The 14,731-nt window shown below is 46.6% G+C and overlaps 2 protein-coding genes across 3 annotated transcripts; both read left to right on the forward strand.

The window, feature by feature from the left end:
• Positions 1-663: 663 nt before the first annotated feature.
• On the forward strand, positions 664-3,444 carry LOC130523728 (uncharacterized). Of its 2 annotated transcripts, none has more exons than XM_057029227.1 (2): positions 664-2,167; positions 2,279-3,444. In XM_057029227.1, exons 1-2 carry the CDS (start codon positions 2,161-2,163, stop codon positions 3,076-3,078), a joined length of 807 nt encoding a protein of 268 aa, XP_056885207.1. In that variant the 5' UTR covers positions 664-2,160; the 3' UTR covers positions 3,079-3,444. Both variants share the same exon structure in this region; 1 of them encodes a protein (XP_056885207.1).
• Positions 3,445-7,840: 4,396 nt separating this feature from the next.
• On the forward strand, positions 7,841-11,598 carry LOC130523723 (NLR family CARD domain-containing protein 3-like). The gene is made up of 3 exons (XM_057029221.1): positions 7,841-9,562; positions 10,512-10,685; positions 10,795-11,598. Exons 1-3 carry the CDS (start codon positions 8,862-8,864, stop codon positions 11,003-11,005), a joined length of 1,086 nt encoding a protein of 361 aa, XP_056885201.1. The 5' UTR covers positions 7,841-8,861; the 3' UTR covers positions 11,006-11,598.
• The last annotated feature ends 3,133 nt before the right edge of the window (positions 11,599-14,731 follow it).

The raw sequence follows: 14,731 nt of genomic DNA on the forward strand, positions 1-14,731 counted from the left end.
TCATTCAGATGGCTTTTGCAGAATGACGTAGGATACACCGTGTATCTGATCAAGAACGTGCAGAGCGAGGAGGCAGCAGGTCTCTGTATGGCTGACAGCCACAGTAAGGACAGCCTCCAGTCATTTGTGAGTTATGCCCTCAGTTTCCAAGAAATCCAGGCTCTCCTCACTTATGAGGCCGGAAGAGGGGATGGAGTGACTGCCTCATCTGAAGACGACCAGCTGGTTGGATTTGGTGCCCGAGCCAAGAGCAGGTGGAAGGAGATCTGGGACAGCAGAGGTGATGGCTATGCTGATTTTGTCATAGGCAGGCGCTGCGTTCCAGGCACACGAATGTCCAGGTTGCAGCAGAACCTGCTGAAGAGGCAGCAGCCCACCACATCTTCCACACCTGCTGAGCATCCATGAAGGCCCCAGCTGAGCCCCTGGGTATGCTCATTCCTTCATGTGACAAGTTCAACTTTGGAAAAGGTTTTTTTCTTTTCTACTAATAACCTTTAGCTGGTATTTTTGTCTTTAACACAGCCATGGAGGAGGACGTGGAGATGGAAAGGAGATGCTGAGCATCCATAATTGCTCACAACATCAAAAGCTGTGGATGAGGACGGAGCTTCAACAACTTGGGTTGTGGCCTGGGTCCCGACCAGTGTATAACCCTGGGAATGCAATTTCTCTTTGGCGTCTTCCTCCTCAGCCGGAGCTACTGGACATGGTGGCTGAGCTCCCGTCCCCCAACTTTTTTCAGCTCCATCCATTTTTCATTTGGAAGCCAGAGAGCCACATCACGGTCAGGTTGAGGAACAATGACATCCTGCCGTGCCTCCATAGCTGTCCTCGTCCTCAGGTGGTCTCTGCAGGCGTGGGCAGACCTCCAGTGATCGTCAGCGTCCGTGGCCAGTATTTGATCTTTTCCTCGCGACTCTGCTGCAAGGCCTGTCGCAGGAACTGGTCCGCTGACAACCCTCCATGGGTGGAGAAGCTGCCCGTGCGCTTTACTAACCTTTTGCCTGCATTCCTGACTTACAAGAAGGCTGCGTGCAAGTCGGTAATGGATGAACTGCGGCGTTCTGGCAAGTCACCGACCGATATGGCGAACCAGGTGAATGAGCTCATGCACCTCAAGTATGAACGAGCTCACCTGGCATATCTGCACGCCGTACAGAACGTCAGGGAGGCCGAGGCTGGGGCGTACGGACAGAGAACCATCGGCCAGTACGTGAGGATGGAAGATCGGCCACGTGCTTTCGGGCCATACGAGGACCAAGAAGGTCGGGGTGGGGTGTCTGTGTCCGGATTCTACCTGACTGACTGCCTGCTGGATGAGTTCAAGCGTCAACAGCCGTCTCTGACCAAGCTCCTCCAGGGCACGTTGGGGCAGGTTTTCAGGTGGGACCACACGAGGAAGATGGCGAGGAAGGTGACACTGGCATCTGGAGCCATGTCCAGTTTGGCAGTGATGAATGAGAACTGGCTCATTGTGTCCTGGGTGATGGTTCAGGCTGAGACAGAAAGGTCCCTGCATCCGATGTAGCAAGGAATGGCCCAGAGGTACAGCCACGCTGGGGTGGAACAGGCCGGCTACCACTGGATGGACAGGTGAGATCAGCCATCTTCTTTGTTTGCCGTCATTCAAACTGAAAAATGCTCCATGCTAACCCTAACCCTATCCATGCTGAAGACGTGGCGCGTTCAGAGGGTTCACATCCTCCGTGGTTGCCTCAGTGACCCAGAACTGTCTGAGGGGATAATGGACAGGGACGGAGGGACCCTTCAGCTAAACCACGTAGCGGGCGAAGGTGCCAAAGTCCCCGTCTGGATCCCTGTCCGTGGTACATCTCAGCAGGAGGGCTACCATTTCCAGCAGGCCCAGTGGGTCACGGGTCCGCAGGTCTCCCCTGAACTGTTCCAGGCCCAGGCCATGACCGGCGTTGTGCGGTGGAACTTTCAGCAACCGGTAGACATGAAGAAGCCCGGCGCCGTCCTCCCTGCTGTCTTTGACCCTGCCTCAATGTGGGAGTTGAACTCTGCTTCCATGGCAGTGACGGGACAAGACAAGTGCCCTGCGTTCACCTCTCTGACAGAGACACTGGAGAAAGGTTTGGGCTGGAGTCCAGAGAACCGGGCTGCCGTCCGCTCCCTCTGGACTGGGACAAACACAAAATGCAGTGTATATACACTTTCTGTTATTAAGGGATGGATATTAATGTGTTTTCTCAATAGCCCATATGGCGATAATATGAGTTACTAAGGATGCATTATTGCTTTGTTTGTGTTCCAGACGTCTCTGGAGCTTTGCCCCTGCCGCTGAAGTCCTCGCCGAGGAGCGCCCGCACTGGACCCATGAAGACTGGTGGTGGAGTGTTTGTCTTGGACCACACACGCTGGACTCTTCCCATGAAAGACGCTATCGATAGTTTGCTGCAGTATCATCATGGGGACAAGGACATCCTGAGGCTCGTGGATCGAGACTACGCAGACACGGTCCATCGGTCTGCGGCCGATCCGAACAGCTTGCTCCGCCCCACAACCAGGTTTCACATATCCCGCTATGTGAAGCATCTGGCAAAGCTGTTGAACACCAGTTCTTCTCTGAACACCAGCCCAGAGAAGCTCCTGGAGACTCAACAGCTGTGGTACTCCTTGACAGAGGGGAGCAAAACAACCAGCGTTCCTGTAGTCACCATGGAGACGGCTGTTGTCACTCCTCCCACAGCCGCCCTGCCCACGCCTCTGACGCAGGATTCTATTGAAAAAATTGTGCAGGGCATTCTAGAGATGGAGCAGCAGCAGCAGCGACCAGAGCAGAAGATGAGACAGACGAAACCCTGTCTGGCCTGTGGACAGCCCAAGTCTCCGTATGGGACGGGTGGATCTTCCATCCACTTTTTCTATCAGCAGGGTCCTGTTCGCTACTTCTACTGCTCAAGGAAGGTGCATCAGACTTATGCTGCTGAGGGACTCTCTGACCCCAGAATGCCCTTTGAACAATTTGCCGCGTCAGAGTTTTTCCAGAGGGAGCTGGAGGCCACCAAAAAGCGTGTGGAGGACAAAGCTCAGAGACAGATCGGCTGTGTTTAGCTTCATGAGGTCGTCTCAGATGATATTCTTTCATTACCGCCACCCTTTCTCCACTCAGAAGACACCCAGGTTTCCCAGCTGCCTCCGTGAACATGTGCTCCCACTCCCACCTTGTTTGAACCCCCGGTTCTCAGTGTCCACCTTCCCTTTTGCCATTTTATGGGTATCTGAAAGTTAACTTTTGCTGTTATGCTAATGACTACTGATAAATAATTAAATGAAGCCACCTCCCGCTCAGACTGTCACCGTTGCATTGTGGGAAATGTAGTATTGGCCTGTGTAAAACATCTGCGGCCTGTGGGCCGGTTCTAATAATAAATCAATATCATCCCGGGGGCCATAGAAAACCCTCGACCTTGACTCTGACATATGAGCTTTAAATGATTTCTTTTGACTCCCATTTATTTGGCTGTTTGGATATCATCTTTGCTAGTGTGTGTGCGTGCGCGTTCACGCTCTATGGATCTGGCATAAAGGATGTTAAAATTAGTCTAAATTAAATAAAAATCCATCCATTCATCATTCCAACAGGCGGTGTTTGATTAGAAACTCTTTCTGAACTCTGGTGCTCTGAAACATCTCCGCTTCCATTTTCAGCTGTTTTTATTCTCAATAACATCAAATCATCCATCCATCCAAATCGTGGTCCTGTTGGACCACCAAAGGACAAACACTTTCCATTTAGCACGGACAAAAAAACCCAAATCCTGTTTAGCAATGAAGCTGTGGGGAGAGTTTGAGGAGCGTTTTTGAGGAACACGCTGCCATATTGGGTCCAAGCTGCTGGGGTTTTTGTTGTTTCCAGGTGAATCGGTGGGCAGCGGCGTTACCGCCTGTCTCTGCCCCCCCCCCCCCCCCCTCTCCCCGTGGTCGTGGTCACGCCGGGCATCTTTACTGGTCCCGTTTTAAACAGGTTCTGTTGGGAACAGGTGTTCTCCAGAACTGTATTCCAGGCTGCTGTGCTGAAGGGCTGTTTTCAGTAGCAATAGAGCCAGAGTGTGCCTGCTCCATATGAACCCCCCCAGGCCGTGCTTTCCTCCTGGCTGAGCCATAATCAGCTCTGGATGGACTGGTTCACGCTTGGACTGAGTCAAGATTTGATAGCTTGACTGATTCTTACAGTTTTGGATCAAACCCCCATCTGCTGATTCCAGGAGATCTTTAAAGGATCTCAGAGCTTCAGATTATGAAGCCTGCTCAGCCCCCGGCAGCGCTGATGAAACCATTTCATTCCTTCAAAAAAGCAGAACATGAAGCTCCAGAAAAGGTTTTTGGATCAAGTTTCCAACAGAACGAGGACAAGTGGGTAAAAGCGCCACTTTAAAGCCTCCAGGCCTCAGAAAACATCCACCTTTAGGATGCCTGACTTTAGAGGATCATCGGTTCGCTCCGAGCACAAGAACAAACATTTTTAACCTCAGTCCAAGAACATCTGACCTGAAATGATCAAAAAGCTTCAGCGTAAAAAGATGGTGGAGAGAAAGCTGCTGGGAGGTTCTCAGAAGAGAAGTGGCATTAAAGCCAGCTGGAAGAGTCCAGCCTGCTTCCTGCTCCTCCAAACAGGCGTCTCCACACCAACACTGAGGAACACGGGCTTCTGTTCTTCCTTCTTCTCTTCTGACTATTGTGTGTTTGATGAATGCAGCATCCACTCACTGCCCCCCCCTCATTTACACTGCTCCTGGTTTCACAATGCTCCTCAGACAGATGCAACCAGAGACACTGATGCCGTCAGACAATAAACCTGAGTGTTTTGTGTCCGGTTATTAACATGTTCCATGCTTTTCCTTCTGCAACAGTTCATCACACCTGCTCAGGGAAACCTCGGTGTAAAGGAGGTGAAGCCGTGCCTCAGTGACTCTACTTTGCTGTTTTAGAAACTAACAGTTATTATATGAATATACACGTGTGCACGTACGCGCACACGTGTGTATAAACACTTAATACACGCGTGTGCGTGGACGTAGACTTTTTAGTATTTTGCAGATACGTGTCTGTATATAAACCAGATCCTCCTGTAATAAAGAACTAAAGGCTGACTGTTGTCACGTGACCCGTCTCCGTCTGTGTCCGATGATGGAACCTGCCTGGAACAACTGGTCCACAGAAAAAGCAAAACAGCTCACAGAACTGGTCCAGTTTAGACCCAAAAATGACAATAAATAATGAAAATGTGTGACACAGTAGAACAATGGACGAACTTTCTATTGGTCATTGACAGTTTCACTCATCGTCATCAGAATTAATCAAAAATATTTAAACCAACAAACTACACACAGAACCGCAAAGTTTAGAGCTTAAAGGGAGCGACAGGTGAAGATTTAAAGCTCAACGCAGCTGAAGAAGTTCCAAAGAGGAGAAATATCATGTGGTGCTTTACCGCCACCCGGTGGACACGCGTGGAACTGCAGACAATAGTTAAACGCGCTCCGACCCATTCTGACCTCTGCTGCTCCTCCTGGACTCCAGGGCTGCAGAAATATGCTGCTTTTACAAGTCTTTAAAATCTTTCAAGCATCATAAATCTTATTTATTTAACCAGGTTGAATAATGGCGGAGAATGGTGTCCGAAAAGCGTCTTTATTTTAAAGTGAACAAGAACAGTTCGGTCCGCGTTCACAGAGAGGCGGAGAGACCTCGACTGAGTCCAAAACAAGTCCGCGAGGAAAACTCTCAAAAATAGTCAAGCCACAGAAGTCAGGGTTTGGCGATGAAAACCCTCCGCCGCTGGCAGACGGGAGTTCTGTCCTAAAATCTAACGGGAGATTGAAGAGAGACCGCAGGTGCGTGTGTCTGCGGGGCCAGCTGTGGCTGATGAGCGGCTCCTCCACGCCCCCTGCAGGTAGACACCAGCAACAACGGTCCCAGAAACTGGGAACCCAACAAACCAGTTTTTCAAAGTATTCCTTTCAGACTAAGCAGGAAGACTGAAGACCGACAAGGTGAGTGGAAACGAAGAGCATTATTGAAAAGAATTGACAGTTGTGTTTGGAGATAAAAATCAAGACTTCATATTTAGTTTTAGCACAAAACATCGTTATACATTATAAATGAATATCTTATTTAACATTCTTATAGTCTGGCTTTAGTTATAGTTGAATAGTCTTTCTAAGTGAAGTTTAGTTTATTTTTCTGCTCTTTGCTACTGATTCTAAAAGAACTTTAAACCCTCCCAGAATGCTTTAATGGTAGTAATATATACGCCATAAAGCTGTTGATTAGGTTTTAAAAATGAAAGTGAAACTATTCTCTTCAGACGAAGCAGGAAGAGCGACATTTTGTGACAGGTGAAAAGCTCATAAAGTTATTAGAGTTGTTCAACAGTCCAGGTTACAGCTGGATATTTTGGTATTATTTAAGACAATAAACTTTAAAAATAATTAAATAAATCCACACAGGATCACAGGACACCAACAGGATTTTGGGTTCATGTTGCACGTTTTCTCACAGTGGTTTATTGTTCTATGTTGTGGAACCACTGTGAAAGAAATGCAGGAGTGGGTGTCATTTCTTTCATCTATTTTAAATAGAGCAGTGATCTTTGAGGACTTGGATCATAGAAATAATTGAAGAGGGGAACAAAGGAGGGAAGTTAAAAAGTCCTGACTAGTATGTTTATGTAGCACCAGATAATTTAGTGGCTGAGCTGAAGACAGTCCTTTCACCATGTTGGCCTGTGGAAAACCAGTGTTGTCGGCCCGATGGACCAGCGTCCCCGTCGTTGCCGGACCACCGTTGGCCACCAGTTGGGTTTTGGGATCAAAGTGGGGGCGTTTCCTGTATCCGGTTCTCCTCACGGATCCATGACTACAACATGTTGCTGCAAGTGCAGAGACGTTTGCTCTGGAAAGAACTTTAGAGCACATTCAGTGCTGCAGGATGAGGGGCTGGAAAAGGTGCCAGTTCTTTTCTCACTGCAGGGAACAGTTAAAAAAAGCAGCTTAAACTCTGAAAACATGAAAATGATACAGAGACATCATTGATTTATTGATTCAGTTGTTATCCAGAATGGATTAGAAATGTTCCTGTTTGATAAAAATGCAGTGAATTGGGATTATTTAACTACAACCTCTCCAGATTATTTACCTTCATCACAGTCTCATCACTATTTCTGATGTTTCCTCAGGATGGACGAGGACAGAGCAGAGTCCACAGTGCCCAGCTGTGTGTCCCTGAAGAGTGACCGGTCCAAAGATAGAACATTAAACTTCAGAAGTTCAGACAAAATGTAAGAAAACTAAAGCGTGATGATGTGTTTGTGTGCCAGCTGTTAGTCACATTAACAGCAGCAGGTTGTGAGTTTATTATTGGAGATGTTTAACACTTAAACCTCAGACAGTCATATAGTTACAGACTTAATGTGAATATTGTTGATTAGAAACAAGAATCAGGTTTAACTGAAAGATGAATTCAGACATAAATGCTGGAACAATATTGAGTCTTGATCAGGTTCTTTCATCCTATAAATCAAAGGACTAATAGAGATGTGTTTCATAGTGAGAGGGGGGAGCACATCCTATCAAACTGGGACCAGTCAGCTCCACCAGAGAGTCCTCTTGTTCACAATCTGGAAGCAGATCTGGAGATGCTGAAATGAAGCCCAAACAAAGTAAAACTGTTCAATATGAGATTTAATTTGTGATGTCATGAATTTGTAGTTGTGTTGATGATTTATTATAGATGGAAATCATTGGTTTACTTATGTTCAGGAAGTGATCTGCAGGAGGTGATAGAAGGTCATAGATGAGTCTGAAGAAAGATGTGAACATGTGACTGAAGGAACTCATGAAGCAGGAAGTGGAACCCTGCTGAACAAGATCTACACTGAGCTCTACATCACTGAGGGACAAAGTGAGGAGGTGGACACACAACATGAGGTGAGACAGCTTGAGAGAACTCCAAGAAGAACATCCAGGACACTCCTATCAAGTGCCAGGACATCTTCAAAGTCTTATCTGAGCAACAGAGACACATCAGAGTGGTTCTGACCAACGGTGTCGCCGGCGTTGGAAAAACCTTCTCAGTGCAGAAGTTCAGTCTGGACTGGGCAGAAGGTTTGGAGAACCAAGACATCAGTCTGGTGCTTCCGCTCTCATGGAGGGAGCTGAACTTGATCAGAGATGAGCAGCACAGTCTTCTCTCACTGCTTCATGTTTTCCATCCCACATTACAGAAGATCAGAGCAGAAGATCTGACTGTCTGGAAACTTCTGTTCATCTTTGATGGCCTGGATGAAAGCAGATTTTCACTGGGTTTCAACAAGCATCAGGTCATCTCTGATGTCACACAAGTATCGTCCGTTGGCGTGCTCCTGGTGAACCTCATCCAGGGGAACCTGCTTCCCTCAGCTCTCATCTGGATCACCTCCAGACCTGCAGCAGCCCATCAGATTCCTCCCTCGTGTGTTGACAGGATCACAGAAGTACGAGGCTTCACTGACTCCCAGAAGGAGGAGTACTTCAGGAGGAGGTTCAGTGATGAAGATCTGTCCAAAGAATCATCTCACACATCAAGGCCTCCAGGAGCCTCCACATCATGTGTCTGATCCCAGTTTTCTGCTGGATCACTGCTATAGTTCTGGAGGACATGATGACCAGAGACCAGAGAGGAGAGCTGCCCAAAACCCTGACTGACCTCTACTCACACTTCCTGAGGGTTCAGATGAAGAGGAAAAGCAGAAGTATGGAGGAAAGCAGAGACCAGGGAAACTGACTAAGGCTGATAAAGAACTCCTTCTGAAGTTGGGTCGGCTGGCGTTTGAACATCTGGAGAAAGGAAACATCATGTTCTACTCAGAAGACCTGGAGCGATGTGGACTGGACGTCTCCGAGGTGTCGGTGTACTCAGGAGTTTGTACAGAGATCTTCAAGAGAGAGAGTGTGATCTTCCAGAAATCAGTCTACTGCTTTGTTCATCTGAGCGTTCAGGAGTTTCTGGCTGCCGTCTACATGTTCCACCATTACACCAGGAAAGACACAGCGGTTATAAATCAGTTCCTAAAATATTCTGAACCAATCACATCTCTTGATGACTTCCTCAGGAGAGCACTAATGAAATCTCTCAAAAGTGAAAATGGCCACCTGGACTTGTTTGTTCGCTTCCTTCATGGTCTCTCTCTGGAGTCCAATCAGAGGATCTTGGGTGGACTGTTGGATCAGAGGAACAGCCACCCAAAAACCATCCAGAAGGTCCTCAACAACCTGAAGGAGGAGAACAGTGATAAAATCTCCCCAGACAGAAGCATCAACATCTTCCACTGTCTGATGGAGATGAAGGATCAGTCAGTCCATCAGGAGATCCAAGAGTTCCTGAAGTCAGAGAAGAAATCAGAGAGGAGACTGTCAGAGATCCACTGTTCAGCTCTGGCCGACCTGCTGCAGATGTCAGAGGAGGTTCTGGATGAGCTGAACCTGCAGCAGTACAACACCTCAGAGGAGGGACGACGTCGCCTGATTCCAGCTGTGAGGAACTGCAGGAAGTTCGTGTAAGTAAAGATTTTTGGGGCCGGACATCAGCATTTAAATCAAGCGAGTGGATCATGTCAGGTAGCAATACCCCCTCCAGTGGTCATTCCTTCAATTCTTTATCTCCATTGCAGCTTCCATAAATTAAAAAAACAACAATTCATCCAGAAATGTTCAACACTGGCTGGATATAAGTTCAAAGGTCAATCCAGACAAACCAACATAAGGCAGGAATAATAGGAGCCACAAGTTAACTGACTATCATGAAATTACTGTCATGTCATTAAATAACTTTTGTTTGTTTGTATACATCGTATTCAAACAACAGAAAAACACATTTTAACTAATGACACGTGACTAATTTGCTCATTAGTTCAACGTAAAAACAGCCGGCCTCGTTGGTTTAAATGGGTGTTTTAGGTCTTTGTGGCGGTTCCGTTTGGAGCCTTTATGTGACCCACAAAGTTGTTTGAGCCTTTCCACACCCGTTAGGTGGCAACTTCATCACTAGCAACAAAAGGTGCAGTGAAAATGATTTGAAGGGAAACAGGCAGATGTAACAGAAGCTGAGGGCAATCGATGCAACCAGAGACTCTGATGTCATCGATCGGATCGCTGAATTAAGACTTGACGCACGATCGTACAAATTGGATGAAATGCAAAATATCCAAAGAGCCGATAGACAGATAAAAAGATGCACGTTTCTTTAAACCATTTGCTAAATCATTTTAAATATTGAGTAATTATGAGCTGTTCTAAAATGAGACAAATGTTGAGAATAATTCAGTTGCATTTCAGATCTGATGGTCGTTCAAACTGTTGCTCTACGGTGTTGAATTTAGCTTTTCCAGGAAATGAGCTACATTTGTGTTGAGGTAGATTCTCAGATAAGTTGATTGAAATCCCAAAGTTTGACTCACTATTTTTGTTTCATGCACAACAGACTGCCTGGTAGTTTTCTTCAAAGAGTCTGTCTGCTAGTTTTCTTTCAAAGAGTCATTGGGAAGTTGTGGCCTCAGCAATGACGTCAAACCCTTCTCATCTACGGGAGCTGAGCTTAAGCTGGAACCAAAGCCTGACAGATGCAGTAAAGTTACTGTCTTCTGCAATGATGCATCCAAACTGCAGACTGGAGACGCTCAGGTCAGGAGGCCTCTGTTGGTCTTTTCTAAATTTCTTAACATTTTCTGCTTTTCTCTTCATTTTCAGATTTAGAAATGTGGTTTTATTTGCCCCATTTATCCTTTTTCAGGCTGGAACACTGCAGTTTATCAGAGATCAGCTGTGATTCTCTGGCCTCGGCGCTGAGGTCCAATCCCTCCCATCTGAGGGTTCTGGACCTGAGTGGGAACCAGCTGAAGGATTCAGGAGTGAAGCTGCTCTGTGGTGCTCTCCAGGATCCTCTCTGTGAGCTGGAGACGCTCAGGTCAGTCAGAGATGATCCAGTACTTTCCCAGGTGTAACTAGTTAGACAATAACTGTTTCCATGTTTGATCTTTGTTATAAACGTAGTGTTACAGTTCTCAGAAAAAGACCACACAGGACAGATTTGCAGTATTAAATTGGTTGTGGAAATCTGTCCCATGTGAGGATGGTCATCAATGACTAGAAAGGAAGTACCAGTTGTAGATTTGTCTTGTTTTATTTTAGGCTGGCCACAAAACCGCCCAAACATTCAGACCAATCAAAAATGGTTCTTCCTGTCTTTTAAAGATCAGAAGGAAAACTAGAAACCCCAAAAGAAAGCTGCTGCAGTGTGCCATGCCCCTTCTCTCCTGAGAAAAGCCATCCCAAAAAAGAGAAAAGGCCCAAGTGTGAAGTGAGCACCCTGTTAAACCTTGGTACCGAAAGCCTGCAGTCATTCTCATCTTAGGTGGCTTCATTCCAGCCAGAAGCCCAAACCTGCCTCCCTCTTAAAGGGGCAGCAGGTCAGTCCAACCACAGAAACCTTCATGAAGATCTGAAGCTTTCAGCATCCACAATTGTTGCACCTCACTTCCATTGGAATCCAAATCAGAAGTCAACAAGTTGATTCTACACCGATTCTACACAATGCAACCGTTTTAAAAAGGTTTCCATCCATAAGTTTTCACACATTTTACATAAATCTGTTTGTTCATCGCCTCCTTCTGTTGTAATGGTCATAAAGAAAATGACCTTATTTGAGTTTTTCTCCTCACAAATATGACTTTCTATGAACGATGCAATAAATGCAGCTTGCAATCTAAGACAATATGGAAGTATGTGTATATAATAGTAGTGGAAGTAGCTCATAAAATAATACATTGCTCTTCTCATCGAATCTTTCTATGTTATTAAAGAAAAACCTGCTCTTAGTCAACAACATCTAAGACATCAAACAAAAATCCTAATTTTCTACAATCTAATATAAAACAGTAGAGAAGACTCTTTCTGCAGAGACCTGGTGGCAGGAATGCAGAAGTATCACCTGCTCAACTTGGAAGGTGGAGCAGAAACCACCAGCTGAGAAGGTCCTCAGCCAGAGGAAGTGGTGGAGAACCATGAAACTTGCTAAGCTCCACCTCAGCTCCAGAGACGGGCTGAGCTGGAGCTGTGGCACCAGGTATCGCCCAGAAGAGCCTCCAACAAACAAGCTCTTCTCTTGGGAGGAGAGGGCTTTGAATCTCAGCTCAGTGTGCTTGTCTCTAGTAGGTGGCAGCTGCACCTTTCCTGAGGTCCTTGTTGATGCCCTGAGGGGAATTGATGCTCCTGCAATGTTTTCTGGCAGCATTGAGCTTGCAGTGGGGCAATCAAACACACTGTGGGGGGGCTCTCTTTCCTTCTCTCATCTGGAGAACAAGTGACACCAGCTGCCAATCATTGTTGGAGAAATGTGCAGTCAGGGGAACGATGCGTCCAGACTATAGCCACCCTTCCAGCATCCAGCAGTGTCTAAAACCTTTGGTTTGGTTTCACCAGAGAGTGTAGGGATTGCAGGGTCGCTGCAGCATCGCCCACAAGCTATCAGGAGTGGGTCGCTTTGTCCCAACTCCTGACAAGAGTTGAGTGCTATTGAGAAATGTGGTCTCACAAACTTGGAAGGTATTTTGACCTACACACACTTTACATACGCTGTAGATCTTGTCCAACCGCCCTGAAAGAACCCAAAATACGAACATACGGCAGATAAGCCGGTGCAGGACCAGAGGTTTGTTGCTTGTAAGCTGTGTTTTGCTCTGGTACATGTTGATTTTTATTTGTCTTCTCTCAAAATAATTGTTATTTTAGCCTAAGAGACTGCAGTTATCAGAGACCAGCTGTGATTCTGTGGCCTCAGCTCTGAAGTCCAACCTCTCCCATCTGAGGGTTCTGGACCTGAGCTCCAACACGTTGCAGGATTCAGGAGTGAAGCGGCTCTGTTCTGGACTGGAGAGTCCAAACTGTAAACTGGAGAGGCTCAGGTCAGTCTTCATTTTTCTACCTATATACCAGCTGCTAAGATGGTGAAGTGAGGCTGTTCTCAACACTGCTGTGATGCACCACATTAAAAAAATTCCTTGTAATATCGTGAATTCAGGTCTGACCCAACTAAGAACTAACGTAGGTTTAGTACTGACGCAGATAACATGCAGACCTGCACCGTATAACCTCATCCTGCATTTTTCAGATTGATTAACTGCAGTTTATCAGAGATCAGCTGTGGCTCTCTGGCCTCGGCGCTGAGGTCCAATCCCTCCCATCTCAGAGAACTGGACCTGATAGGGAACCAGCTGCAGGATTCAGGAGTGAAGCTGCTCTGTGGTTTTCTCCACTTTCCAAACTGCCGACTGGAAACTCTGAGGTAAACACCATTCTCAAAAATGTCCATTATTCCATCCGAGGGTCCTCACACTTTCTGAGTGTGTGTGTTGTGCCCAGTTCCTTCAGGAGGGAGGGCCACACAGGGACCACTTATTCATGATAAATTGATTTAAGGACAATGAAAAAGCCGACAGATGGTAACCAAAATTAGACAAAACTAGGTGAGGGCCTGGTAGACACCAGCCAACGAGGAGGGAGATGGTGAGGGAGACAGGAAGTCATCTAAGACAGGTTGTGCCTTTAAAGATGAGCCACAGGTGAGATGGATCTCCATGATGAGATGGGAGGGAAAGAGGTGGGAGAACCTGGGAAGAGTGAGGGCCAGAACAATATAGATTCTCCTTTGGAACAGTGCAAACCTGAGAGGTTGGAATTGTGGTCATTACATATTACTATCATTTTTTAACCTGTAACTAAATTAAATATTTACAGATCATGCCTTTGATTAACCTTTCAGATGAATACTGGTTTCACTTATAACCTTATAAAAGTTTCCCTTCTTTATTTAGATTAGAGCGCTGCAGCTTATCAGAGATCAGCTGTGACTCTCTGGCCTCGGCGCTGAGGTCCAATCCCTCCCATCTCAGAGAACTGGACCTGAGTAAGAACCAGCTGCAGGATCCAGGAGTGAAGCTGCTGTCTGATCTCCTAGAGAATCCACACTATGGGCTGGAGACATTGAGTCAGTAGCTGGTTGAAGCCAGTCAACTCCGCTCATCTGCTGCATCACTCACTGACCACTGGTGAAGAGCATCTGTGGAAACATCTGCCGTCTACTCCCTCCATAGATGAAAAATTCAGTTTTTAAAAAGCACTGGTGGACTTTCAGGAGATCAGTCGATGGTCGACAAAGCAGAAGCAGCTTCGCCTTGAAGTTAAATTAGTTCCTGGTATCACACAATGCTTCTTTATAAAGTTCTAAATGGCTCCTCGGCCACTCTTATAAGCATGAAAACATTCTCTTAATTGTCTCTTCAAATGTCTGTATTATACGTTACTATTTTACATCATGCCTTCAGAACCTTTAGGGTTTAGTATTTACTGTTTCACCTGCAGCCAGCAATCATCCAATCATCCAAAATGGCGCCCAGAGCGGTCGCCTTGGCGTCTCGCTGCGTTCTTGTTTGTTAATTGTGTGTCTGCCTGCTCTTACACCCGTGAAGAGCTACTAAACATCAGGACTCTCACCCCCACGGACTTACTTCCAGTTTTTCTGGCTCCTGCAGCCGACCTGGTTCACTTTTTGGCCCAAAAGGTGAGACGGCGGAGGAGAGGAAGACGGGCCGGTGCCCTGGCGAGACTACGCAGGAGAGGCTCGCGCACGGCGCTGCCTGGGATCTTTCTGTCCAACGCCAACTCACTTTGTA

Source organism: Takifugu flavidus, chromosome 4 (genome assembly GCF_003711565.1).
Source record: "Takifugu flavidus isolate HTHZ2018 chromosome 4, ASM371156v2, whole genome shotgun sequence".
Lineage (NCBI taxonomy): Eukaryota > Metazoa > Chordata > Actinopteri > Tetraodontiformes > Tetraodontidae > Takifugu > Takifugu flavidus.

Excerpts from the sequence above, each read along its gene's own strand:
- LOC130523723 (XM_057029221.1), top strand. The coding sequence starts at position 8,862 with ATGTTCTACTCAGAAGACCTGGAGCGATGTGGACTGGACGTCTCCGAG. Across the intron at positions 9,563-10,511 it reads AGGAACTGCAGGAAGTTCGT|TCTGTCTGCTAGTTTTCTTT; the intron begins GTAAGTAAAGAT and ends TTCTTCAAAGAG. Across the intron at positions 10,686-10,794 it reads TGCAGACTGGAGACGCTCAG|GCTGGAACACTGCAGTTTAT; the intron begins GTCAGGAGGCCT and ends ATCCTTTTTCAG.